At 55.8% G+C, this 27,116-nt stretch overlaps 1 protein-coding gene across 1 annotated transcript in view; it reads right to left on the reverse strand.

Moving 5' to 3' along the window:
- SAMD3 (sterile alpha motif domain containing 3) overlaps positions 1 to 27,116 on the reverse strand; it is a 42,021-nt gene that overhangs the window by 12,446 nt on the left and 2,459 nt on the right. The window contains 5 exon segments of the mRNA XM_068170600.1: positions 7,492 to 7,590; positions 7,592 to 7,657; positions 19,734 to 19,818; positions 20,687 to 20,872; positions 25,984 to 26,094. Of these exon segments, the coding sequence (XP_068026701.1) occupies positions 7,492 to 7,590; positions 7,592 to 7,657; positions 19,734 to 19,818; positions 20,687 to 20,872; positions 25,984 to 26,094 (547 nt within the window).

The following is a 27,116-nucleotide window of genomic DNA, read 5'->3' on the forward strand; positions in this document are numbered from 1 at the left end:
ATTCTAATAAAGGTTATTCTAATAAAGGTTTTGCTCTGGGCAAGAGCTGGGCTCAAGTCTCTGACCCCAAACAGCTTTGGCTTCTCCAAAGGCTTTGCATCCCAGCCTGCTGCCCACAAGCAGGAGCCACCTGCCCTGGGGCACAGCAGCTCATTTCCAGAGGGACTGTCACCCCCAGAGGCTCACTGCCAGAGGCTGGATGGCAAAGCAAACTGAGCTCAGTGTGCTGCAGCCACAGCCTGCCTGGGTTGCTTGGAAACAGACACCCACAGGCTGTGCCCTTTGCTCCAGCTTGTCTCCATCCCTCTGGCTAAGGCAAACACAGCTCCAGTCAATGGACTTCCCATGTGCTGGCAGACCCTGCTCCAGTCAATGGGCTTCCTGTGGAGCCAGCTCTGTCCTGGAGAGCTCAGTGATCTCCTGGCAGCGCTGATCAGCTGAGTGAGACCATTTGCCCTGCTTTTGAGCACCAGTGGCAGGCCAGCAGTAGAAATACAGCAGCAGAATAAGGAGGAATTGCTGCCATACTTGTCCAGCAGGAAAAATCTCAGACTCCCAGCATTACTGAGGCTGGAACAGAGCTCTGAGCTCATCCAGCCCAGCCTGTGACCCGACACCACCCACCCTGACCACACCATAGCACTGAGTGCCACATCCAAGCTTCCCTTAAACACCTCCAGGGATGGTGACACCACCACCCCCCTGGCAGCACATCCCAGTGTCTGATTGCCCTCTCCATGGGGAATTGCTTCCTGACATCCAACCTAAACCTGCCCTGGCACAGCTTCAGGCCATGCCCTCTCCTCTTGTCACAGAACAAAGTGATGGAAGGCCAGACTGTGCTGTGTAAATCATCCACTGCATGCAGAGTCATGGAATCATTTGGGTTGGAAGAGTCCTTTAAGATCATCCAAACAACCACTGCCAGAGTCACAGAGTGTCAGGGGCTGGAAGGGACCTCCAAAGCTCACCCAGCCCAACCCCCTGCCAGAGCAGGGTCACCCAGAGCAGGGCACACAGGAACACATCCAGGTGGGGTTTGAATATCTCCAGAGCAGGAGACTCCACAACCCCCCTGGGCAGCCTGTTGTTTGTCCTCCTGTTTCCATGGCACTTCCTCTGCCTCAGCTTCCAGCACTGCCCCTTGTGCTGGCATTGGGCATCCCCCAGCAGAGCCTGGCTCCAGCCTCTGGGCATCACCCTGCACAGCTTTAGCAGCAGCAAGGAGGTCACCCTCAGGCTCCTCCTCTCCAAGCTCCAGAGCCCTCAGCTCCCTCAGGCTCTCCTCCTAAGGAAGATCTTCCACTGCCTTGATCATCCCTCATGGTTCTGTGCTGGGACTCTCTCAAGCAGTTCCCTGAGGTCCTTCTTGAGCTGAGGGGCCCAGAACTGGACACAAGATTCCAGATGTGGCCTCAGCAGGGCAGAGTAGAGGAGGACCACCTTTCTCAACCTGCTGACCACAGCCCTTCTAATCCACCCCAGGATGCCCTTGGCCTTCTTGGCCACCAGAGCACATTGCTGGCTCATGGTCACCTCCCATCCATCAGCACCCCCAGGTCCTTTTCCCTCTCACTGCTCTCCAGCAGCTCAGTCCCCAACCTGTCCTGCTCCATGGCTACTGATACATAGCCTCTACCAAGCCTGGTGCTAATCTACATCCCCTCAGCACCACATCTCAGATTCAACCACCACCCTGGGCAGGCTGTGTCAGCCTTGCTGAACCCTTTCAGGGAAGAAATTTCTTCTCATGTCCAACCTAAACCTCCCCTGGAGCAACTTGAGGCTGCTTCCTTTTCTCCTGTGGGCACCACAAGCAGCAGGGAGTGTCAGAACTGGGGTCCCTCCAGTGTCCAGCCTGCTTCAGGCAGCCACCAGCTGTCAGCTTCCATCCTTTTAAGCTGCACTTAAAGGTTGAAGGGAGGTTAATTCTGAGCTCTAAGCTCATTACCACAGCTCATTTAAGCTAAGCTGCTCCATGAAACAGAGATGGAGACCCAGCCACAAAACAGAGATGGAGACCCAGCCACAAAACAGAGATGGAGACCCAGCCACAAAACACAGCTTAACACTTCCCTGAAGGAACAGAGCTCCAGAAATGTTCCAGATCTGTGCTAGCAGAACACATGCACAGGACAAAAGAGGTGGGGGGGTGGTGGAAATCGCCTCTTTAAATGAAGAATCCTTCATTCTTGTGGTCCCCAAACTTTCCTTGGCAAGATTTTCAGTTGCTTCACCAGGAACATGAATTTCATGTTTCATTTGTCCAGTTCTGGAGCCTCTGTGCCAGGAAGGATCTGGAGGGGCTGGAAGTTGTCCAGAGAAGGGCCAGGAGGAGGAGCAGAGGGCTGGAGCTGCTCTGCTGTGAGGACAGACTGAGGGAGTTGGGGTTGTGCAGGCTGGAGAGGAGAAGGCTCCCAGGAGACCTCATTGTGGCCTCCCAGGATCTGCAGGGGGCTCCAAGAAAGCTGGGGAGGGACTCTTGAGGGTGTCAGGGAGGGATAGGACTGGGGGGGGATGGAGCAAAACTAGAAATGGGGAGATTGAGATTGGCTGTGAGGAAGAAGTTGTTCCCCAGGAGGGTGGTGAGAGCCTGGCACAGGCTGCCCAGGGAGGTGGTGGAAGCCTCCTGATGCCTGGAGGTGTTTGCAGCCAGGCTGGATGTGGCTGTGAGCAACCTGCTGTGGTGTGAGGTGTCCCTGCCCATGGCAGGGGGTTGGAACTGGCTGAGCCTTGAGGTCCCTTCCAGCCCTGACAGCTCTGTGATTCCTCAGCCATAAGCAGAATGTTAATTGGTGAGCTTTGGTCATTGCCTTATTTAGGCATGCTCAAGGCTGATGATGTGAGGAATTTCCTTTGAACCAACAAAACTTTGCTTTATTAGAGCTCCCCTCCCTCTGGAACAACTTTCCCTCAATGCCTCTAAAGCCCAAGCTGCCCTCTTGGCCACAAGTTCATGAGAAACAGAGCAGAATGGAGACAAAGCTCCAAAGGCTGCAGCAAAGAAGTGAAGGTAAGCAGAGGCCATCCAGCTCATGGCTCTCAGTGTAACATAGACCTCCCCTGAGGGATGGTCCTGCCATGGCTCTTAGCCCTTCTGTTGGATTCAGATGCAGTGTGGCAGCAGTCTGGAGCCCACCTCCCAGTGCCCATGCCCACAAACACCTTTGGTTTCTTGGCATCTCTGACCCCTGTGGCCAAAGGCACTAGATGCAGGAGCCACAGAGGTCACAGGGCTCCTTGCCCATGCTCCAGATGCTCTTTGAGAGTGAGCACAAGGCATAGAAGAGAATCAGAGAGTGCATTGGAAGGGACCCTCTCAGCTCATAGTATCAGAGTATCATAGAACCAGTCAGGGTTGGAAGGGGACCACAAGTATCATCCAGTTCCAACCCCCCTGCCATGGGCAGGGACACCCCACACTAGATCAGCCTGCCCAGAGCCTCATCCAGCCTGGCCTTAAACACCTCCAGGGACAGGGCCCCAACCACCTCCCTGCACAACCCATTCCAGGGCTTCACCACTCTCATGGGGAAGAACTTCCTCCCTCCCCTCCAGCCTCAATCTCCCCACCTCCAGCTTCATTCCATTCCCCCCTAGTCCTATCACTGCCCTCAGATCCTGAGCAGTCCCTCCCCAGCCTTCCTGGAGCCCCCTGCAGATCCTGGAAGGCCACAATGAGGTCACCTCAGAGCCTTCTCTTCTCCAGACTGAACAGCCCCAACTCCTTCAGTCTGTCCTCACAGCAGAGCAGCTCCAGCCCTCTGCTCCTCCTCCTGGTCCTTCTCTGGACACCTTCCAGCACCTCCAGATCCCTCTTGCAATAGGGGCTCCAGAAGTGGAGGCAGGACTCCAGGTGGGGTCTCCCCAGAGCTGAGCAGAGGGGGAGAATCACCTCCCTTGCCCTGCTGGCCACACTTCTCCTGCTGCAGCCCAGGCTCTGCTTGGCTTTGTGGGCTGCAAGTGCACACTGAGAGCTCCTGGTGAGCTTCTCCTCCCCCAGCACCCCCAAGGCTCTCTCCCCAGGGCTGCTTTCCCAGCCAGTCCCTGCCCAGCCTGCATTTGTGCCTGGGATTGCCTCCCCCCAGCTGCAGGACCCTGCCCTTGGTCTTGTTGAACCTCCTGAGGTTGGCTTGTGCCCACCTCTCCAGCCTGTCCAGCTCCCTCTGGATGGATCCCTTCCCTCCAGCTGTCTGCTGCACCACACAGCTTGGTGTCATCAGCAACCCTGCTGAGGGTGCACTCAGTGCCACCCTCCTGCACTTAGGAAGGACAACATCAACTAGATCAGGGACCCATCAAGTCTGATCTTGAATGCCTTCAAGGATGGACCTCAACCACCCCCCTGGGAAACCTGTGCCAGTGTCCTCACCACCCTCACTGTGCAGAACTTCCTCTTCATGTCCAAACCTAAATCCTCCCTGCTCCAGTTTCAAACCTTTGTCCCTCCTCCTGCCACTCTCAGCCCTTGGCACAAGTCCCTCCCCAGCTCTCCTGGAGCCATCTTCAGGTACTGGAAGGCTGCTCTAAGGTCTTCCTAGAGTCTTCTTTATGGTCTCCTAGCCTGTCCCTACAGGGGAGCTTCTCCAGCCCTCTGGTCTCCTCCATGGGCTCCTCTGGACCCACTCCAGCAGGGTGCCATAGCTAAGGGGGTGAAGGTTTTTGTTGTCAGTAAGAGAATAGCTTCATTCCTCTCTTTCCATAGATACCAATGTCAGGTGCAGCAGTGAGGCATCTCCTGTTAGCATCTAACCTTTTCAGCAGTTCCATGCCATTACCAAGCCAGGATTATCCTGCCACCCAGCACTTCTGGAGCTCCATCCCACAGCTGTTCACAAACTAAAGCTCAGCAGAGAAGAGATCTGTGTGGCTGCTAAGTAGGTTCACCTGCTGGGAACAGATGTTAGTGTCAGCTGCACTGCTTGCCAGGTGGCTTTGGCTATACTGCCCCAAATGTGCTCCTCTGCCAGCTCAGGGAGCCTGTGGTGGCACACAGAGGCTAGGATCCCAGAGCCACACATGCCTGCTGCCAGTCCAGAGACAGAGCTGGCCTGCATCAGGAAGAATGTGGCCAGCAGGAGCAGGGAAGTCCTTGTGCCCTGTGCTCAGCACTGCTTAGGCCACCCCTTGAGTCCTGTGTCCAGTTCTGGGCTCCTCAGCTCAAGAAGGACATTGAGAGACTTGAAGGTGTCCAGAGAAGGGCAAGGAGGCTGGGGAGGGGTCTGGAGCACAGCCCTGTGAGGAGAGGCTGAGGGAGCTGGGGTTGCTTAGCCTGGAGAAGAGGAGGCTCAGGGGAGACCTTCTTGCTCTCTTCAAACTCCCTGCAGGGAGGTTGTAGCCAGGTGGGGGTTGGTCTCTTCTCCCAGGCAGCCAGCAGCAGAACAAGAGGACACAGTCTCAAGCTGTGCCAGGGGAGGTTTAGTCTGGAGGTGAGGAGAAAGTTCTTCCCAGCAAGAGAGATTGGCCATTGGGCTGTGCTGCCCAGGGAGGTGGTGGAGTCCCCATCCCTGGAGGTGTTCAAGAGGGGATTGGATGTGGCCCTTGGTGCCATGGTTTAGTTGATCAGATGGTGGTGGGTGATAGGTTGGACTTGATGATCTCAAAGGTCTTTTCCAACCTGGTTAATTTAATTCTCTCCTCTCTCTCTCTCCTCTCCTCTCCTCTCCTCTCCTCTCCTCTCCTCTCCTCTCTCTCCTCTCCTCTCCTCTCCTCTCCTCTCCTCTCCTCTCCTCTCCTCTCCTCTCCTCTCCTCTCCTCTCCTCTCCTCTCCTCTCCTCTCCTCTCCTCTCCTCTCCTCTCCTCTCCTCTCCTCTCCTCTCCTCTTCCTCTCCTCTCCTCTCCTCTCCTCTCCTCTCCTCTCCTCTCCTCTCCTCTCCTCTCCTCTCCTCTCCTCTCCTCTCCTCTCCTCTCCTCTCCTCTCCTCTCCTCTCCTCTCCTCTCCTCTCCTCTCCTCTCCTCTCCTCTCCTCCTCCTCTCCTCTCCCTGAAGGAGCTATGAGAGAGCTGGTGAGGGAATTCTGCCAAGGGCTTGGAGTGCCAGGATAGGGACAATGGCTTTGAGCTGGGAGAGGGGAGACTGAGACTGGAGATGAGGAAGAAATTCTCTACAGTGAGGGTGGTGAGGACTCTGGCACAGGTTGCCCAGGGAGGCTGTGGCTGCCTCCTGCCTGGAGGTGTCCAAGGCCAGGCTGGATGAGGCCTTGAGCAGCCTGTGCTGGTGGGAGGTGTCCCTGCCCATGGCAGGGGGGGTTGGAACTGAATTTCCTTGAAGGTCCTTCCAGCTCAAACCCTTCTGTGGCAGTGAGAGCTCTCTGAATTACCTAACTAAAGGGACACAGAGAGGTTCATCCAGACATTCCAAGCCTCCCCATGCACATCACACACCAGCACAAGCAGCTTGGCTCCCACAAAATGCAGTCTGAGAGGATGCCATGGCCAACAGCACTGCACAGAGGCTTTCAGGCCTGGGACAGCAGCCTCCAGTGCTTTTCACTCTGGTTGGAGGAGTAGAAGCAGGAGCAGCAATGGGCACACAGCACTGAAAGAAAGCAGACAGAGTCTTCTGTCCAGCTGGCTACAACTCTAAACAACTGTGCAAGGCATCCAGTGTTGGGTTCAGCTCCACTGATGAGACTTGGCTCTCTGGAAAGGAAGTCAAGGTTCTGGCCAGAGCACAAACCCTGGGCACCAATACAGATGAAGGGCTGACCTGCAGGAAAGCAGCTCCTTGCAGCCTTGGTGGACAAGAAGTTATCCATGGGGACAGCAACATGGCCTTGTGGCCAAGAGGACCAAAGGTCTCCTGGGGGGCATTAAGAAGAGTGTGGCCAGCAGGGCTAGGGAGGTTATCCTCCCCCTCTACTCTGCCCTGGTGAGACCACATCTGGAGTATTGTGTCCAGTTTTGGGCTCCCCAGTTCAAGAGGGACAGGGATCTGCTAGAGAGAGTCCATGGGAAGGTATGAGAATGCTGAAGGGACTGGAAGATGAGGAGAGGCTGAGAGCCCTGGGGCTGTTGAGCCTGGAGAGGAGAAGGCTGAGAGGGATCTGATCAATGGTTACAAATACCTGAGGGGTGGGGGGCAGGAAGGGGCCAGGCTCTGGGCAGTGGTGTCCTGGGATAGGACAAGAGGCAATGGACACAAACTGGAACCCAGGAGGTTCCACCTCAACCTGAGGAGAAACTTCTTTGGTGTGAGGCTGCTGAGCCCTGGAGCAGGCTGCCCAGAGAGGTTGTGGAGTCTCCTGCTCTGGAGCCTTTCCAGCCCCACCTGGATGTGTACTGTGTGCCCTGCCCTGGGTGACCCCTGCCCTGGCAGGGTGTTGGGCTGAGTGACCTCTGGAGGTGCCTTCCAACCCCTGCCATTTTCTGATCCTCTCCAAATGAGGGCAGATAGGATGAGAAGGTTTTGTTCCCTCTTTTGCTGGCTGGTGGCCCTTACCACCAGCAGAGGAGCTGAAAGTGAACTCAAGTGGAGCACCAAGAGCCTTACCTCTGCCTGCACCTGGCTGTGGCCAGGTTTGTGTTCAGCAGCTGGTTTCCTGCTCTGCCCTCTCCTGTGGCCAAACTTGCACTTGTTCCTCAGGACTTGCCTCATCGTCCTCAATAGGTCTCCGCACGTATTTGAAGCGATCCTTCAGGGCCCTCTTCCACAGCAGCTGCATGGGGAGGGGAAAAATCCCCTCATTACCTGTCAGGAAGTGACCCCATTCCTAGAGCAGATCCCTCCAGGGATGGGGACTGTAGCACCTCCCTGGGCAGCCTGGGACAGGGCTTCCCTGCTGGGAAGAGCTATTCCCTAATCTCCAGCCTGAACCACCCTTGGCACAGCTTGAGGCTGTTTCCTCCTGTTTAGAATAAAACCTTTATTTAGAATAAACCAAACCAGGTTGGAAGAGACCTTCAAGATTATCATGTCCAACCCATCAACCAATCCAACACCACCTAAACAACTAACCCATGGCACCAAGCACCCCATCAAGTCTCCTCCTGAACACCTCCAGGGATGGTGACTCCACCACCTCCCCAGGCAGCACATTCCAATGGGCAATCACTCTCTCTGTGTAGAACTTCCTAATATCCAACCTGAACCTCCCCTGGTGCCCAGCAGAGAGAGCCCTGGGGGTGCTGGGTGACAGCAGCTGACTGTGAGCCAGGGGGAGCCCTGGTGGGCAAGAAGACCACCAGCAGCCTGGCCTGGAGCAGCAATGGTGTGGGCAGCAGGGGCAGGGCAAGGACTGCCCTCCTGTGCTGGGCACTGGGGAGGCCACAGCTTGGGCCCCCCCACTGCAAGAAGGGACACTGAGGAACTGGAGCAGGACCAGAGAAGGGCAACAAAGCTGGGGAAGGGTCTGGAGAACAGGGCTGGGGAGGAGCAGCTGAGGGAGCTGGGGGGTGTTGAGTGTGGAGAAGAGGAGGCTGAGGGAGACCTCCTTGCTCTCTGCAGCTCCATGAGAGGTAGTGCAGTGAGGTAGGATTTGGCCTCCCTAGTCTCAGGTGATAGGAGAGGAAATCATAGTATCATAGAATCAGTCAGGGTTGGAAGGGGACCACAAGGATCAGCCAGTTCCAACCCCCCTGCCATGGGCAGGGACACCCCACACTAGATCAGCCTGCCCAGAGCCTCATCCAGCCTGGCCTTAAACACCTCCAGGGACAGGGCCCCAACCACCTCCCTGCACAACCCATTCCAGGGCTTCACCACTCTCATGGGGAAGAACTTCCTCCTCCCCTCCAGCCTCAATCTCCCCCACCTCCAGCTTCATTCCATTCCCCCCTAGTCCTATCACTGCCTGAGATCCTGAGCAGTCCCTCCCCCAGCCTTCCTGGAGCCCCCTTCAGATCCTGGAAGGCCACAATGAGGTCACCTCAGAGCCTTCTCTTCTCCAGACTGAACAGCCCCCAACTCCTTCAGTCTGTCCTCACAGCAGAGCAGCTCCAGCCCTCTGCTCATCCTCCTGGCCCCTGCTCTGGACACCTTCCACCACCTCCAGATCCTTCTTGCCATAGGGGCTCCAGAACTGGAGGCAGGACTCCAGGTGGGGTCTCCCCAGAGCTGAGCAGAGGGGGGAGAATCACCTCCCTTGCCCTGCTGGCCACACTTCTCCTGCTGCAGCCCAGGCTCTGGTTGGCTTTCTGGGCTGCAAGTGCACACTGAGAGCTCCTGGTGAGCTTCTCCTCCCCCAGCACCCCCCAAGTCTCTCTCCTCAGGGCTGCTTTCCAGCCAGTCCCTGCCCAGCCTGCATTTGTGCCTGGGATTGCCTCCACCCAGCTGCAGGACCCTGCCCTTGCTCTTGTTGAACCTCCTGAGGTTGGCTTGTGCCCACCTCTGCAGCCTGTCCAGCTCCCTCTGGATGGATCCCTTCCCTCCAGCTGTCTGCTGCACCACACAGCTTGGTGTCATCAGCAACCCTGCTGAGGGTGCACTCAGTGCCACTGTCCATGGCACCCACAGAGATGTTGAACAAGCCTGGTGCCAGGGCTGATCCCTGAGGGACTCTGCTTGTCCCTGGCCTCCCCTGGGCCATGGAGCCATGGACAGCCACTCTTTGGGTGCAGCCATCAAGCCAGTTCCTTATCCATCTAGGGGTCTAGTGGTGTGTAAATTACACAATCACACACAGAGCCCAGCCACCCCAGCAGGGTTTACAGCACTTGTAGGGGAGCAGGAGGCTGAGCCTGTGTCTGTCTGACACAGGAGGGCAGGGATTACACAGGGATTAAGGCAGCAATTTGCTGCTGACCAGTGACCTTGTGTGCAGTGGTTACATAAACCAGGCCATGGGCACAGGGATCTCAGCCAGCATGGGCACAGGGATCTCAGGCAGCATGGGCACAAGGATCTCAGCTCCCATGGGCACAGGGATCTCAGCCAGCATGGGCACAGGGATCTCAGCTCCCATGGGCTCAGGGATCTCAGCCAGCATGGGCACAGGGATCTCACCTCCCATGGGCTCAGGGATCTCACCTCCCATGGGCTCAGGGATCTCACCTCCCATGGGCTCAGGGATCTCAGCCAGCATGGGCACAGGGATCTCAGCTCCCATGGGCTCAGGGATCTCAGCCAGCATGGGCACAGGGATCTCAGCTCCCATGGGCACAGAGATCTCAGCCAGCATGGGCCACCAGGCGTCAGTTCTGGAGCCTCTGTGCCAGGAAGGATCTGGAGGTGCTGGAAGGTGTCCAGAGCAGGGCCAGGAGGAGGAGCAGAGGGCTGGAGCTGCTCTGCTGTGAGGACAGACTGAGGGAGTTGGGGTTGTGCAGGCTGGAGAGGAGAAGGCTCCCAGGAGACCTCATTGTGGCCTTCCAGGATCTGCAGGGGGCTCCAAGAAAGCTGGGGAGGGACTTTTGAGGGTGTGAGGGAGGGATAGGACTGGGGGGGATGGAGCAAAACTAGAAATGGGGAGATTGAGATTGGCTGTGAGGAAGAAGTTGTTCCCCAGGAGGGTGGTGAGAGCCTGGCACAGGTTGCCCAGGGAGGTGGTGGAAGCCTCCTGCCTGGAGGTGTTTGCAGCCAGGCTGGAGGTGGCTGTGGGCAGCCTGCTGTGGTGTGAGGTGTCCCTGCCCATGGCAGGGGGTTGGGACTGGCTGAGCCTTGAGCTCCCTTCCAACACTGACAGTTCTGTGACTCTATGATAAATACATCTGGGAAGGGATTTGTGAGTGTAGAGAAACAGTGTCAGGGCAATTTGCTTTTGCCTGCTGCAGCTGTCACCTTGGCTTGTTCTGGGTAACCTCTTTGTCTGAGACTGCCTGCAAGTGGTGCTGTGAATCAGTGAGTCATAGAATCAGTGCAGTTGGAGAAGACCTTTAATATCAAGTCCAAACATTGACCTGACATTGATGTTGACCATGGCCACCAAACCCTGTCCCCAAGTACCATGGCCACAGGTTTTCTGAACACCTCCAGGGCTGGGGACTCCACCACCTCCCTGGGCAGCCTGTGCCAATCCCTGACAACTCTTGCAGCAAAGAAATTTTTCCTCATCTCCAACCTGAACCTCCCCTGGCACAATTTCAGGACATTTCCTCTTCTATCACCTGAGAGTAGGGAGCAGAACTCAACCCCCAGCTCCCTGCAGCCTCCTCTCAGGGAGCTGCAGAGAGCAATGAGGTCTCCCTCAGCCTCCTCTTCTCCACACTCAACACCCCCAGCTCCCTCAGCTGCTCCTCCCCAGCCCTGTTCTCCAGACCCTTCCCCAGCTCTGTTGCCCTTCTCTGGTCCTGCTCCAGCTCCTCAATATCTTTCTTGCAGTGAGAGACCCAAAACTGAAGGCAGGACTCAAGCTGCAGGCTGTACATGAAGGATCAGTTTAGGAAAGATGTTGAGTTGCTGGAAGGTGTCCAGAGAAGGGCAAGGAGGCTGGGGAGGGGTCTGGAGCACAGCCCTGTGAGGAGAGGCTGAGGGAGCTGGGGTTGCTTAGCCTGGAGAAGAGGAGGCTCAGGGGAGACCTTCTTGCTCTCTGCAACTCCCTGCAGGGAGGTTGTAGCCAGGTGGGGGTTGGTCTCTTCTGCCAGGCAGCCAGCAGCAGAACAAGAGGACACAGTCTGAAGCTGTGCCAGGGGAGGTTCAGGCTGATGTTAGGAAGAAGTTCTTCCCAGCAAGAGAGATTGGCCATTGGAAAGTGCTGCCCAGGGAGGTGGTGGAGTCATCATCCATGGAGGTGTTTAAGACCTGGCTGAGGCCCTTGGTGCCATGGTTTAGTTGATCAGATGGTGCTGGGTGATAGGTTGGACAGGTTGGATAGGTTGGAGGTCCTTTCCAATCTGATTAATTCTATCCTACCCTGCCCTACCCTATCCTATCCCATCCTCTCCTATCCCACCCCCATCCCATCCTATCCCATCCCATCCCATCCCATCCCATCCTATCCCATCCCATCCCATCCTATCCCATTCCATCCTATCCTATCCTATCCCATTCCATTCCCTGTCCTTGCTCTCTTCTCCTCATCTCCAAAACACAATCCATGGCCATTTTGGTTTTCACTTATTTAGAGAAGAATATCTCCTGAAAGAGTGCTGTTAGGTAATCACTTCCAAGCACCTTTCCCCCCTCCCAGAAAAGCTCATCTTGCAATGGGATGGGGAAAGCAACTTCACTCCAAGGTCTCCATAGACCTCTTAAAGGATTTTGGCTTCAGTATGGAATGATCTACTGGAGAGAGCTGTGAGGATGATGAGGGGACTGGAGGAGAGCCTGGTGACGAGAGGCTGACAGCTCTGGGGATGCTTAGTCTGGAGAGCAGAAGGCTGAGAGGGATCTGATCAATGTCTATCATTAGCTGAGGGCCGGGGGTCAGGAGGGAGGGGACAGGGACAGCCTCTGCTCAGCTGCAACCTGGGATAGGACAAGAGGCAATGGATGGAAAGTGCAGCACAGGAGGCTCCACCTCAACAGGAGGAGGAACTTCTGCACTGTGAGGGTCCCAGAGCCCTGGAGCAGGCTGCCCAGAGAGGCTTAGGTCTTGTTGAATTAGGTCTTGCTGAACCTCATGAGGGTGGCTTGGGCCCTGCTCTGCAGCCTGTCCAGCTCCCTGTGCACCACTTGTAGACCATGTCCCCAGGCTCCTCATCCTTTGAAGCACCTCCAGGAATGGTGACTGCAGCAGAACTGGGTTTTGTCACCTCTTCTGTTCCTCTGGAGCAAAGTGGCTTACACAGGAAAGAATTGTCCTGCATTACTCCAGCAGCCTGTCCCACACACTTCACTCTAATCAATGCCCATCAGTATCAGAAGCCTGTCCTACACACTTCACTCTAACCAATGCCCATCAATATCAGAAGCCTGTCCCACACACTTAGTATCATAGTATCAGTCAGGGTTGGAAGGGACCACAAGGATCATCCAGCTCCAACCCCCCTGCCATGGGCAGGGACACCCCACACTAGATCAGCCTGGCCACAGCCTCATCCAGCCGGGGCTTAAACACCTCCAGGGACAGGGCCCCAACCACCTCCCTGCACAACCCATTCCAGGGCTTCACCACTCTCATGGGGAAGAACTTCCTCCTCCTCTCCAGCCTCAATCTCCCCACCTCCAGCTTCATTCCATTCCCCCTAGTCCTATCACTGCCTGAGATCCTGAGCAGTCCCTCCCCAGCCTTCCTGGAGCCCCCTGCAGATCCTGGAAGGCCACAATGAGGTCACCTCAGAGCCTTCTCTTCTCCAGACTGAACAGCCCCAACTCCTTCAGTCTGTCCTCACAGCAGAGCAGCTCCAGCCCTCTGCTCCTCCTCCTGGCCCTGCTCTGGACACCTTCCAGCACCTCCAGATCCCTCTTGTGATAGGGGCTGCAGAACTGGAGGCAGGACTCCAGGTGGGGTCTGAGCAGAGCTGAGCAGAGGGGGGAGAATCACCTCCCTTGCCCTGCTGGCCACACTTCTCCTGATGCAGCCCAGGCTCTGGTTGGCTTTCTGGGCTGCAAGTGCACACTGAGAGCTCCTGGTGAGCTTCTCCTCCCCCAGCACCCCCAAGGCTCTCTCCTCAGGGCTGCTTTCCAGCCAGTCCCTGCCCAGCCTGGATTTGTGCCTGGGATTGCCTCCACCCAACTGCAGGACCCTGCCCTTGCTCTTGTTGAACCTCCTGAGGTTGGCTTGTGCCCACCTCTCCAGCCTGTCCAGCTCCCTCTGGATGGATCCCTTCCCTCCAGCTGTCTGCTGCACCACACAGCTTGGTGTCATCAGCAACCCTGCTGAGGGTGCACTCAGTGCCACTGTCCATGGCACCCACAGAGATGTTGAACAAGCCTGGGCCCAGGGCTGATCCCTGAGGGACTCTGCTTGTCCCTGGCCTCCCCTGGGCCATGGAGCCATTGACAGCCACTCTTTGGGTGCAGCCATCAAGCCAGTTCCTTATCCATTTAGTGGTCACCCCTCACACCCATGTGTCACCAGCCTGGAGCCCAGGATGTGGTGTGGGACAGTGTGGAAGGCTGTGCTCAGGGCCAGGCAAACCACATCAGCTGCTCTCCCCTCAGCTATTGATGTTGTCACCTGCTCATAGAAGGCCACCAGGTTGGTCAGGCAGGATTTGCCCTTGGTGAAGCCATGCTGACTGTTCCCAATCACCTCTTCACTATTCTTCTGAGCCAGAAGTGACTCCAGGAGGATCTGCTCCATGATCTTTCCAGGCACAGAGGTGAGACTGACTGGCCTTCAATCTAATCAATGTCCATCAATATCAGAATCCTGTCCCATACACTTCAGTCTAATCAATGCCCATCAATATCAGAAGTCTGTCCCACACATTTCACTCTAATCAATGTCCAGCAATATCAGAAGCCTGTCCCACACACTTCACTCTAATCAATGTCCATCAATGTCTGAGGGCTGGGGGTCAGGAAGGACGGGACAGGGCCAGGCTCTGCTCAGTGTTCCCTGGCATAGGCCAAGGGGTAGTGGATGGAAACTGCAGCACAGGAGGCTCCACCCCAACAGGAGGAGGAACTTCTGCACTGTGAGGGTCCCAGAGCCCTGGAGCAGGCTGCCCAGAGAGGTTGTGGAGTCTCCTGCTCTGGAGCCTTCCCAGCCCTGTCTTTATGTGTTCCTGTGTGACCTGTGCTGGATTCTCTGCTCCTGCTCTGGCAGGGGGTTGGACTGGAAGCTCTCCAGAGGTCCCTTCCACCCCCTGGCCTCCTGTGATGCTGTGATTTTATTAGTGTTGTTAGTGTTTAGAATGTCAGAGGGTTCTTTCCCATCCCTGCTTCTAGAGTGACCTAGTAAATAACCTTATTTAAAACTAGCAGTGCAGAGGCAGCCTGCTCCTGGCCTTGTTGCTTTTGACTCATCCCTGCCAGCCTGACTTGGTTGCACTGGATCACCTGCAGAAGGGCTGCTGGCTACTCCAGCATGGTTTTATCCCCTCCTGCACACTGAAACAGGGAAACCTTTTAAGGAGGAGAGGAGAGGAGAGGGAGAGGAGAGGGAGAGGAGAGGGAGAGGAGAGGGAGAGGAGAGGGAGAGGAGAGGGAGAGGAGAGGGAGAGGAGAGGGAGAGGAGAGGGAGAGGAGAGGGAGAGGAGAGGGAGAGGAGAGGGAGAGGAGAGGGAGAGGAGAGGGAGAGGAGAGGGAGAGGAGAGGTTCAGAGAGGAGAGGAGAGGAGAGGTTCGGAGAGGAGAGGAGAGGAGAGGTTCGGAGAGGAGAGGAGAGGTTCAGAGAGGTTCAGAGAGGTTCAGAGAGGGAGAGGGAGAGGAGATGGGAGAGGAGAGGGAGAGGAGAGGAGAGGAGAGGAGAGGAGAGGAGAGGAGAGGAGAGGAGAGGAGAGGAGAGGAGAGGAGAGGAGAGGAGAGGAGAGGAGAGGAGAGGAGAGGAGAGGAGAGGAGAGGAGAGGGAGAGGAGAGGGAGAGGAGAGGGAGAGAGAGAGGGAGAGGAGAGGGAGAGGAGAGGGAGAGGATGAGGAGAGGAGAGGGAGGAGAGGAGAGGAGAGGAGGAGGAGAGGAGAGGGAGAGGAGAGGAGAGGAGAGGAGAGGAGAGGAGAGGGAGAGGAGAGGTTCAGAGAGGAGAGGTTCAGGAGAGGTTCGGAGAGGAGAGGTTCGGAGAGGAGAGGAGAGGCTACACAACCTTTTTGTTTTACCTAGGTCTGCTTTTCCCCAGAGGGAAGATGCAGACCTGCTGGGTAACCAAATTTGTTGTTTATCCAAAATATCTGAATCCACTTTTGCTGGCCAGCCCTGTGCTCAAGCAGCATCCATATGTTGTAGGGGTTGTTTTAAGCCTCTGCTGCTGTCACCCACAGCTCTCTCAGGCCAAGAATAAAGGAGTATTTATAGCTTCTCTGGTCTTGAAGGAGGAACAGAATGGCTAACAGGAGGGCCAATAAAAATAGTCACTCCTTCTCACCCCCTGCTCCAAGCTTCACTAGACAGACAGACAGACACCTGGGAGGATTTTCCCCTGCCTCCAGCAGTGGAGAGGGTCTCAGAAGTGTCAGAGCAACAGCACTGCCTACTGCTAATTCCAGCAGCTCCCTCACTCACTCCTGGTGGTTTTCTTCCAGAGCTGCTTTCTAGTAAGGATGAGACCAGTACCCAACCCAAAGCCTCATGCCCCATCACACAGCCTCTGTCAGCAGCAGTCCTGGGGTCCATCTGGGAGGCAGTGAGTCCCCAGAGAAAGGAGGCACAAGTGCACAGCCCCCAGCCCTGCTGAAACCACAGCCCTTTGAAAGCCTCTCTTTAAAAACCAGGCTGCTTTCAAAGTTGAAGGCTGTGAAAAGGCCTTCAGCCCCTCCCAGAAGGTCATCCTGGTTGCCCCTGCACAAAGCTTGAGGAATCATAGGATCACAGAATGGATCTGGGTTGGAAGAGAACTCCAAACCTCTTCTAGTCCAACCCCCCTGCACTCAGCAGGGACATCCTCCACTAGATCAGGTTGCCCACAGCCCTGTCCAGCCTCACCTTGAATATCTTCCCCATGAGGGTGGTGAGAGCCCTGGCACAGGCTGCCCAGGGAGGTGGTGGAAGCCTCCTGCCTGGAGGTGTTTGCAGCCAGGCTGGATGTGGCTGTGAGCAACCTGCTGTGGTGTGAGGTGTCCCTGCCCATGGCAGGGGGTTGGGACTGGCTGAGCCTTGAGCTCCCTTCCAACCTTGAATATCTCCAGGGAAGGGCCCCCAGCCACCTCCCTGGGAAGCCTTAGCATTCTACATCAGGTTTTCCAGAGCCCTGGCAAGCCTGATCTTGACTTTCCCCAGGCATGGGGCCCCAGCCACCTCCCTGGGAAGCCTTAGCATCACCCAGGACCCCATCCAGGGACCCCCAGTGGGGTACTCAGGGAGAATCCCTGCTGACAGCAAGGGTGAGCTGTCACTGTCTGATCCTTCTGCTCCCTCTCTCCGTGCCAGGATGTGTTTGTTTCCTTTAGTCCCTTCCCTCCTGCAGTGCCTGGGCCTCAGGGGACAACTCAAACAGCCAGCCCTTGATCCTCCTTTGCTTTTAAACTCTGAGACTCCTTTTGCTTGCAGCACTGGCTGGACAGGACATAGCTCTGTACATACATTTGAAGCCAGCAATCTGCACTGAGCCTCACACACTTTATCCAGATGCTAAAGCAGTCTCCCATGGCAGAGCAATGATGTGAATGAAGTCAAAGGGTGAAGGCTGTCCTCTGAGAGCACAGCTGTGTGTTCTGGGTCACAAGGGTGAAGAGGATGCAGGCCACATTCCACCCATCTGCTTCCACTGCTTTTTCTTACAGCCCCACTGAGGTCCCAGCCAGTGTTTGCCAGCAGCTGCTTCTTCCAAAGCAGAATGAAGCCTGGGTTCCCAGCACAGGCCCAGAGAATCCTGGGGTGGGTTGGGCTGGAAGGGACCTTCAAGAGCATCCAGTTCCAACCCCCCTGCCATGGGCAGGGACACCTCCCACCAGCCCAGCTTGAAGACCTCATCCAGCCTGGCCTTGAACACCTCCAGGGAGGAAACATCCCCAGCCTCCCTGGGCAACCTGTGCCAGTGGCTCACCACCCTCAGGAGGGTCAGCAGGGGCATCCCCAACTAGATCAGGTTGCCCAGGACCTCATTAAGTCTTACCATGAATATCTCCAGGGATGGAGCTCCAACCACCTCCGTGGGCAGCCTGTGCCAGTGCTCCACCACCCTCATGGTGCAGAACTTGTTCCTAACATCCAATCTAAGTCTGCTCTGCTCTCCTCCTCCATTGTCCCTCATCCTGTCCCTGCAGGCCTTTGCAAACAGCCTTCCTGTACCCCTTCAGGCCCTGGCAGGCTGCTCTAAGGTCTCCCTGGAGCCTTCTCTTCTCCAGGCTGAACACCCCCAGCTCCCTCAGCCTGGCCTCACAGCAGAGCTGCTCCAACCCCCTGAGCATTCTCATGGCCTCCTCTGGACCCTCCCCCATCAGGTCTCTGTCCTTCCTGGGGACAGGCCTGGCCCTGGGCACCACTGAGCAGAGTCTGGCCCCAGCCTCTTGCCCCCCCACACCTCCTTTAGCTCTTGCTGAGCATTGCTCAGCTGCCCTCTGGGGCTGCTCTTCTGTAGGCTCCCAGCCCCAGGGCTCTCAGCCTTTGCTGCTCCCAGGGCTGCTCCAGGCCCCTCAGCAGCTTCCCAGCCTGCCCTGGACTCTCTCCAGCAGTTCCCTGCCTCTGGAACTGGGGAGCCCAGAGCTGGACTCTGGACTCTAGCTGTAGCCTCAGTAGGGCAGAGAAGAGTGGGAGGAGAATCTCCCTCTCCCTGCTGGCCACACTCTTCAAGGCCCCATTCTCTTGCCCTCTACCCTTTAGCTCTTGGTGACAACTGTGAGCCAGTTTATCCCTGGGTGAGGTCTCCCCAGAGCAGAGCCAAGTGGCAGAATCCCCTCTCTGGCTCTGCTGGCAATGCTGCTCTGGATGCACCCAGGCTGTGATTTGCCTTCTGTGCTGCAGTCTCACCCTGCCTGCTCCTGGCCAGCTTCTCATCCACCAGCACCCCCAAGGCCTTTTCCTCAGGGCTGCTTTCCATCCCCTCCTCCCCCAGTCTGTATTGATAGTGAGGATTGTTCTGGCCCAGAAGCAGGACCCTGCACTAATGCTGTCATTCACAGTCCTTGGGTTGGAAGGGACCCTTGAAGCTCATCCAGTTACCTCTCCTCCTAGGAGACTGTGATTTGCAAACTGTGTCCAACCCCCCAGCAGGGCAAGGGAGGTGATTCTCCCCCTCTGCTCAGCTCTGCTCAGACCCCACCTGGAGTCCTGCCTCCAGTTCTGGAGCCCCTATTGCAAGAGGGATCTGGAGGGGCTGGAAGGTGTCCAGAGAAGGGCCAGAAGGATGAGCAGAGGGCTGGAGCTGCTCTGCTGTGAGGACAGACTGAAGGAGTTGGGGCTGTTCAGTCTGGAGAAGAGAAGGCTCTGAGGTGACCTCATTGTGGCCTTGCAGGATCTGCAGGGGGCTCCAGGAAGGCTGGGGAGGGACTGCTCAGGATCTCAGGCAGTGCTAGGACTAGGGGGAATGGAATGAAGCTGGAGGTGGGGAGATTGAGGCTGGAGGGGAGGAGGAAGTTCTTCCCCATGAGAGTGGTGAAGCCCTGGAATGGGTTGTGCAGGGAGGTGGTTGGGGCCCTGTCCCTGGAGGTGTTTAAGGCCAGGCTGGATGAGGCTGTGGCCAGGCTGATCTAGTGTGGGGTGTCCCTGCCCATGGCAGGGGGGTTGGAACTGGATGATCCTTGTGGTCCCTTCCAACCCTGACTGATTCTATGATACTAAAGATGTGGAAATGATTCTGCTTATTGATTTCCCTACTATGATACCTCCAACCAGAGCAGGCTGCCCAAGGGCCACATCAAGTCTGATCTTAAATGTCTCCAGGGACAGGGCTTCAACCACCTCCCTGGGCAACCTGTTCCAGTGGTTTACCACTCTCATTATGAAGAACTCCTTCCTTGTGGCCAGCTGAAAGCTACCTGAGCTGAGCACTGAGCACAGCTTCCACACTCACAGCAAACAGAGCAGGGGGAGGCTGTCAGGGCTGGCCAGAAGAGATGTTCTCCTGCTTGTGATTTGCTTGTTCTGGGCAACCTGTGGCAATCTTTCACCACCCTCCTTGGGAAAGATTTCCTCCTAGGAGACTGTGATTGGCCAACTGTGTCCAAGAGAAGCCCTGCAGCTCTAAACTGAACCAGTGGGCAAGAAAAGGATCTTGATTTCCTGTGGGCTAAGTTATTGTCCTGTGATTGATTTTGAAGGGGGGGTGTTGGAGGGGGGGAGGGAAGTGATGGCTGTGTTTTCCCAGCTGGAATTGCCAACACTTACAAAGCCATTGCCATCTTCATCCAGGAATGGGTATGCCTGCAGCAGGGCACTGACCACCAGGTTGTACTGCTGGCTGTTTGGGTACCTGTGCAAACAGATGGAGATGGAGATGAGCTGTTGGTGTTCTGCACACTGTCAGGCACTGTCTGGAGTCTGCCCCGATTTGCACTGACCTGACTGCAGTGATTCTCCCTTGGCTGAGCAAAGAGAAGCACAGACTGGTAGAGGAAGGGATCTCCAGAGATCATCCAGCCCAACCCCCCTGCCAGGCCAGGGTCACCCAGGGCAGGGCACACAGAACACATCCAGGTGGGGCTGGAAAGGCTCCAGAGCAGGAGACTCCACAACCTCTCTGGGCAGCCTGCTCCAGGGCTCAGCAGCCTCACACCAAAGAAGTTTCTCCTCATGTTGAGCTAAACCTTCTCTGTTCCAGCTTGTACCTGGTGTTTCTTGTCCTATTCCTGTGCACCACCCACAAGAGCTTGGCCCCCTCCCCTTGCCCCCCACCCCTCAGCTATTGATAGACATTGATCAGATCCCTCTCAGCCTTCTCTTCTCCAGACTAATCAGCCCCAGGGCTCTCAGTCTCTCTTCACAGGGGAGATGCTTAAGTCCCCTAAGCATCCTCCTGGCTCTCCCTCAGACTCTCTCCAGCAGGTCTCTGTCTCTCTGGAACTGGGGAGCCCAGAACAGGACACAGGATTGCAGCTGTGGTCTGAGCAGGGCAGAGCAGAGGGGGAGCAGAACCTTCCCAGCCCTGCTGGCCACACTTTGCTTGCTGCACCCCAGGATGCCAGCTTTAAGGTTTGCATGAAGGCTTCCTCCTGGCTTCATCAGACTTCAGGCCCTCAGCCTCCTCCAGAGCCAAGAGAAGAGGTTTGCATCCTGCTCAGAATCTACTTCTGCAGCCAACAGGTAGTTCCCCCCATACAGATCTGATGCTGTGTACTCACAGTGATCCTTCCAGGTATTTTGTCATGTCTGCCTGTAAAAACTCAATGATCCTGATCCTCATGCTGTGCTCAGGGCATTTTTTCTCTGCCAGTAGGCACTTAACATCGTAAGGGAAGTCTGGCAAGGCATAGGAGCTTGTCCACTGCAAGGTTCTGCATCTTGCAACAAATGACTTCAGATTTCTTCTGCAAAGAGAAAGGATTAGGTCATCACCATCATGACCACCTCCTGCTGGAACACAGGTGAGGAGGGAAGAAAAGCACAACCCACAATTCACCTCAAAGGAAAGCTGCTGCTAGGGAAACCTGAGCCCTGCACTCTTTGTTTGTACACAGGATCACAGAGCTGTCAGGGCTGGAAGGGAGCTCAAGGCTCAGCCAGTCCCAACCCCCTGCCATGGGCAGGGACACCTCACACCACAGCAGGTTGCTCACAGCCACATCCAGCCTGGCTGCAAACACCTCCAGGCAGGAGGCTGCCACCACCTCCCTGGGCAACCTGTGCCAGGCTCTCACCACCCTCCTGGGGAACAACTTCTTCCTCACAGCCAATCTCAATCTCCCCATTTCTAGTTCTGCTCCATCCCCCCCAGTCCTATCCCTCCCTGACACCCTCAGAAGTCCCTCCCCAGCTTTCTTGCAGTCCCCTGCAGATCCTGGAAGGGGGAGGGGTCTGGAGCACAGCCCTGTGAGGAGAGGCTGAGGGAGCTGGGGTTGCTTAGCCTGGAGAAGAGGAGGCTCAGGGGAGACCTCATTGCTCTCTGCAACTCCCTGAAGGGAGGTTGTAGCCAGGTGGGGGTTGGTCTCTTCTGCCAGGCAGCCAGCAGCAGAACAAGAGGACACAGTCTGAAGCTGTGCCAGGGGAGGTTTAGGCTGGAGGTTAGGAAGAAATTCTTCCCAGCAAGAGAGATTTGCCACTGCGATGTGCTGCCCGGGGAGGTGGTGGAGTCCCCATCCCTGGAGGTGTTTAGGAAGAGCCTGGCTGAGGCACTTGGTGCCATGGTTTAGTTGATTAGATGGTGCTGGGTGACAGGTTGGACTTGATGATCTCTGAGGTCTGGTCTATTCTATTCTATTCCATTCCATTCCATTCCATTCCATTCCATTCCATTCCATTCCATTCCATTCCATTCCATTCCATTCCACGCAAGGTGTTGCCCAACCCCCCCTGCAGTCAGCAGGGACATCTCCAACTAGAGCAGGCTGCCCAGGGTCACATCAAGGCTGATCTTGAATGTCTCCAGGGACAGGGCCTCAACCACCTCCCTGGGCAACCTGTTCCAGTGCTTTACCACTCTCATAAAGAACTTCTTCCTTATGAGCAACTTAAATCTACCTGAGCTGAGCACTGACCACAGCTTCCACACTCACAGCAAACAGAGCAGTGGGAGGCTGTCAGGGCTGGCCAGAAGGATATATTTTTATCAGTGCTATAAAGAGAGGGATCCAGGCACCATGTGCAGTGTGCAGGTGGCACCAAGCTGAGCAGTGCTGTCCATGTGCCAGAGGGACAGGAGGGCATCCAGAGGGACCTGAGCAGGCTGCAGAGGTGGTGCCCAGGGTAACCTCATGAGGCTCAACAAGAGCAAGGGCAGGATCCTGCACCTGGGCTGGAGCAATCCTCACTGTCAGTACAGGCTGGGGGAGGAGGGGATGGAAAGCAGCCCTGAGGAAAAGGACTTGGGGGTGCTGGTGGGGGAGAAGCTGGCCAGGAGCAGGCAGGGTGAGTCATGTCCAACCCATCAACCAATCCAACACCACCTAATCAACTAACCCATGGCACCAAGCACCCCATCCAGTCTCCTCCTGAACACCTCCAGGGATGGGGACTCCACCACCTCCCTGGGCAGCACATTCCAGTGGCCAATCTCTCTATGAAGAACTTCTTCCTAACATCCAGCCTAAACATCCCCTGGCACAGCTTCAGACTGTGTCCTCTTGTTCTGCTGCTGGCTGCCTGGCAGAAGAGACCAACCCCCACCTGGCTACAACCTCCCTGCAGGGAGCTGCAGAGAGCAAGAAGGTCTCCCCTGAGCCTCCTCTTCTCCAGGCTAAGCAACCCCAGCTCCCTCAGCCTCTCCTCACAGGGCTGTGCTCCAGACCCCTCCCCAGCCTCCTTGCCCTTCTCTGGACACCTTCAAGTCTCTCAATGTCCTTCTTGACCTGAGGAGCCCAGAACTGGACACAGGACTCAAGGTGTGGCCTAACCAGTGCTGAGCACAGGGCACAAGGACTTCCCTGCTCCTGCTGGCCACACTGCTCCTGATGCAGGCCAGGATGCCCTTGGCCTTCTTGGCTACCCAGGCACACTGCTGGCTCATGTTCAGCCTACCATCAACCAGCACCCCCAGGTCCCTCTCTGCCTGGCTGCTCTCAGCCACTCTAAAGCTGTAAAGCTGTTGCACAGCACTCAGGAGCCAGAGGAGGCATTTTCATAGCAGAATAAAAGTGCAAATGCAGCTGCATCAGGGCATCTCTCCTGAAGGAGAGCAGCTGGACTGTCATATTGGAAACAGGGGGAATGGGATGTGCTAGGGACATCACTTGATAAGCAAACACCTCAAGGAAGGGCAGGCAGGATGTATGAAGCAGGCAGGGCAGTAAAAGGTTGGGTTCCCACAGCAGTATCAGGACTGGCAGCCTCTGTCTTAGCAACAAGATAAACTCCAGGCTGGCAGCAGGCTGCTGCTGCTGACACAGGAAAGCAGGGAGAGGGGAAGTGTATTTACTGAATCATCCCCTGCAGCTCTCTGGCTGTCCCCACAGAAGAGCCCCACTGCAAGCTGGATCTGCCTGGGAGAGTCACAGTATTGCCTGAGCTGACTTGTGGAGCTGCTAGCAAAAGTCATTCTAAGGGGGGAACCTCCAAAGCTCATCTGGTTAAACACAGGCACAGCTTCCAGGCAAGCAAAATGGAATCACTGCTGCATCCACTCACTCTCTGTGTCTGAACAGTCCTTGATATTCACACAGTCACAGAATGTTGGGGGTTGGAAGGGACCTCCAGAGATCACCCAGTCCAACCCCTCTGCCAGAGCAGGGCACCCAGGGCAGGGCACACAGAACACATCCAGGTGGGGCTGGAAAGGCTCCAGAGCAGGAGACTCCACAACCTCTCTGGGCAGCCTGCTCCAGGGCTCAGCAGCCTCACACCAAAGAAGTTTCTCCTCAGGTTGAGGTGGAACCTCTGGGGTTCCAGTTTGTGTCCATTGCCCCTTATGCTATCCCAGGACACACTGCACAGAGTCTGACCCCTGCTTCTTGACCCCCACCCCTCAGATATTTATAGCCATTGATCAGATCCCTCTCAGCCTTCTCTTCTCCAGGCTCAACATCCCCAGGGCTCTCAGCCTCTCCTCCTCAAACAGACGTTCCAGGCCCTTCAGCATCAAAACCAACCAACCAAATCCATCTTGTGGTCCCTTCCAACCCTGACTGATTCTATGTTTCTATGATCTTGCCTCCAGTTTTAAGACAGACTCATTTCTCATCCTGGTCACCCACCCCAAAAATGAGAGCTCAAACAGATCAGAGAGTCACAGAATGGTTTGGGTTGGAAGGGATCTTCAAGATCACCCAGTTCTTATTCCACACAGGGCAAGCACTGTCCTTTGCCTCTCATAGCATCACAGCGTGGTTCAGGTTGGAAGGGACCATAAAGCTCATCCAAGTTCCAAGCCCCTGCCATGGGCAGGGACACCTCCCACCAGCCCAGGCTGCTCAAGGCCTCATCCAGCCTGGCCTTCAACACCTCCAGGCAGGGAACATCCACAGCCTCCCTGGGCAGCCTGTGCCAGAGTCTCACCACCCTCACTGCAAAGAATTCCTTCCTCATTTCCAGTCTCAATTCTTCCTCTTCTGCAAGTCTCAGTCTCTCCTCTCCCAGCTCTCAGCACATTTACCTTCCCAAGTGCTCTAAGATGCCTGAAGCAGACAATTCTAGCCTTCTGATCATTAATTCACCAAGCTGCCACTGAAAATGCAGCTGTAAACAGCAGCAATGGCAGCAACACCTAAACAACAACCAAACCAAACCCAGCCAAAGGGATCCCAAATGAAAATTAGGCAAAGAAGGACAAATCAGTCATGTGCATCAGTTAGCAGATGAGACAGGCAGCCGTGGGCTGAGGTTGGAAGGCAGGAAAGACACTGTTGGACTGCAGCAGGCAGTCAATAAGCAGAGCTAGATGCACCTCAGTGATGCCCAGCATCACTTTTTAATAGCACAGAATCAGAGAATTGTTTGGGTTGGAGGAGCCCTCCAAGATCTAACCACCAACCCAACACCACACTGCCACTACCCCACAGCCCTCAGCACCACATCCAAGCAGCTCTGAAACCCCTCCAGGGATGGGGACTGCAGCACCTCCCTGGGCAGCCTGGGACAGTGCCTGAGAGCCCTTGCTGGGGAGGGATTGCTCCTGATCTCCTACCTAAACCTCCCCTGGCACAGCTTGAGGCTGTTTCCTCTTGCCCTGTCACTTGTTGCATGAGGGAAGAGACCAAGCCCCACCTGGCCTCCAATCTCCCCTTGAGGTAGCTGTAGACAGTAATGAGGTCTCCCTTGAGCCTCCTCTTCTTCAAACCCTCAGGTCCCTCAGCTGCTCCTCCCCAGCCCTATTCACCTTGAGTCCTGTGTCCAGTCCTGGGCTCCTCAGGCCAAGAAGGACATTGAGAGACTTGAAGGTGTGCAGAGAAGGGCAAGGAGGCTGGGGAGGGGTCTGGAGCACAGCCCTGTGAGGAGAGGCTGAGGGAGCTGGGGTTGCTTAGCCTGGAGAAGAGGAGGCTCAGGGGAGACCTTCTTGCTCTCTGCAACTCCCTGCAGGGAGGTTGTAGCCAGGTGGGGGTTGGTCTCTTCTGCCAGGCACCCAGCAGCAGAACAAGAGGACACAGTCTCAAGCTGTGCCAGGGGAGGTTGAAGCTGGAGGTGAGGAAGAAATTCTTCCCAGCAAGAGAGAAGAGATTTGCCACTGGAATGTGCTGCCCAGGGAGGTGGTGGAGTCCCCATCCCTGGAGGTGTTCAAGAGGGGATTGGATGTGGCACTTGGTGCCATGGTGTAGTTATCAGGAGGTGTTGGGTGAGAGGTTGGACTTGATGATCTCTGAGATCTTTTCCAACCTTAGTGATTCTATGATTCTATTCTCCAGACCCTTCACCTGCTTGGTTGCTCTGGGGTGTGCTCCAGTAGTGCAATGTCCTTCCTGGGCAGTGCTGTACTTAGCCTTAACAAAACACACTCCTGTTCATGCCATGTTAAGAAGGTAAGGGAAGCTTAGCAAATGCAAGGGAAACTCACTTTTGCTTTAGCACTCTGTGATCAATTTGTCCTCCTTCGCTTTCGGGTACGCAGAGAGATTTTTTCTGTTCCAGAAGAGCAGAGGAATGTAACAGTGGTCTGTCAGCAGCCCTGGAACCCAGCAAGGCAACATGGACAGAAAAGGGAGAGAAAGAGAATGGGATAAGGAAAAAAGAAAAGGCAAGGCAAGGGGGGAAGGAGAAGAAAGATTAAACAAGGAAAAGGGAAAGAGGGGAGAGAGAGGAAGGGGGAGAGAGAGGAAGGGGGAGAGAGGGGAAGGGGGAGAGAGGGGAAGGGGGAGAGAGGGGAAGGGGGAGAGAGGGGAAGGGGGAGAGAGGGAAGGGGGAGGAGAGAGAGGGAGAGGGAGAGGGAGAGGGAGAGGGAGAGGGAGAGGGAGAGGGAGAGGGAGAGGAGAGGGAGAGGGAGAGGGAGAGGGAGAGGGAGAGGGAGAGGGAGAGGGAGAGGGAGAGGGAGAGGGAGAGGGAGAGGGAGAGGGAAGGAGAAGGAGAAAACATTTCACTGTCAGGTTTTGTGCAGCTTATAGACAAGAGTTATTTTAGAGTTCTAAGATATCAATGAAGCAAACAGAGGAGAACAGTTCCCACACTGCACAGTCATGAGCTTCTCTGATGCTGATCTCCCTAATCCATCTCAGTTCAGTTAAACTCTGACAGGTTCCAAGGGAATCTCTAAACAGTGCTGCCCAGTGTTGGCTCAGATTGCACCAACCCAGCTGCAGGACCTTGCATTAGGTCTTGCTGAAACCTCATGAGGGTGGCTTGGGCCCTGCTCTGCAGCCTGTCCAGCTCCCTGTGCACCACTTGTAGACCATGTCCCCAGGCTCCTCATCCAAAGGTCTTTGAAGCACCTCCAGGAATGGTGACTGCAGCAGAACTGGGTTTTGTCACCTCTTCTGTTCCTCTGGAGCAAAGTGGCTTACACAGGAAAGAATTGTCCTGCATTACTCCAGAAGCCTGTCCCCACACACTTCACTCTAATCAATGCCCATCAATATCAGAAGCCTGTCCCACACACTTCACTCTAATCAATGCCCATCAATATCAGAAGCCTGTCCCACACACTTCACTCTAATCAATGCCCATCAATATCAGAAGCCTGTCCCACACACTTCA

This window comes from Melanerpes formicivorus, unplaced genomic scaffold (assembly GCF_026170545.1).
Source record: "Melanerpes formicivorus ecotype bairdi unplaced genomic scaffold, bMelFor1.0.p_v2 SCAF_444, whole genome shotgun sequence".
Classification (NCBI taxonomy): domain Eukaryota; kingdom Metazoa; phylum Chordata; class Aves; order Piciformes; family Picidae; genus Melanerpes; species Melanerpes formicivorus.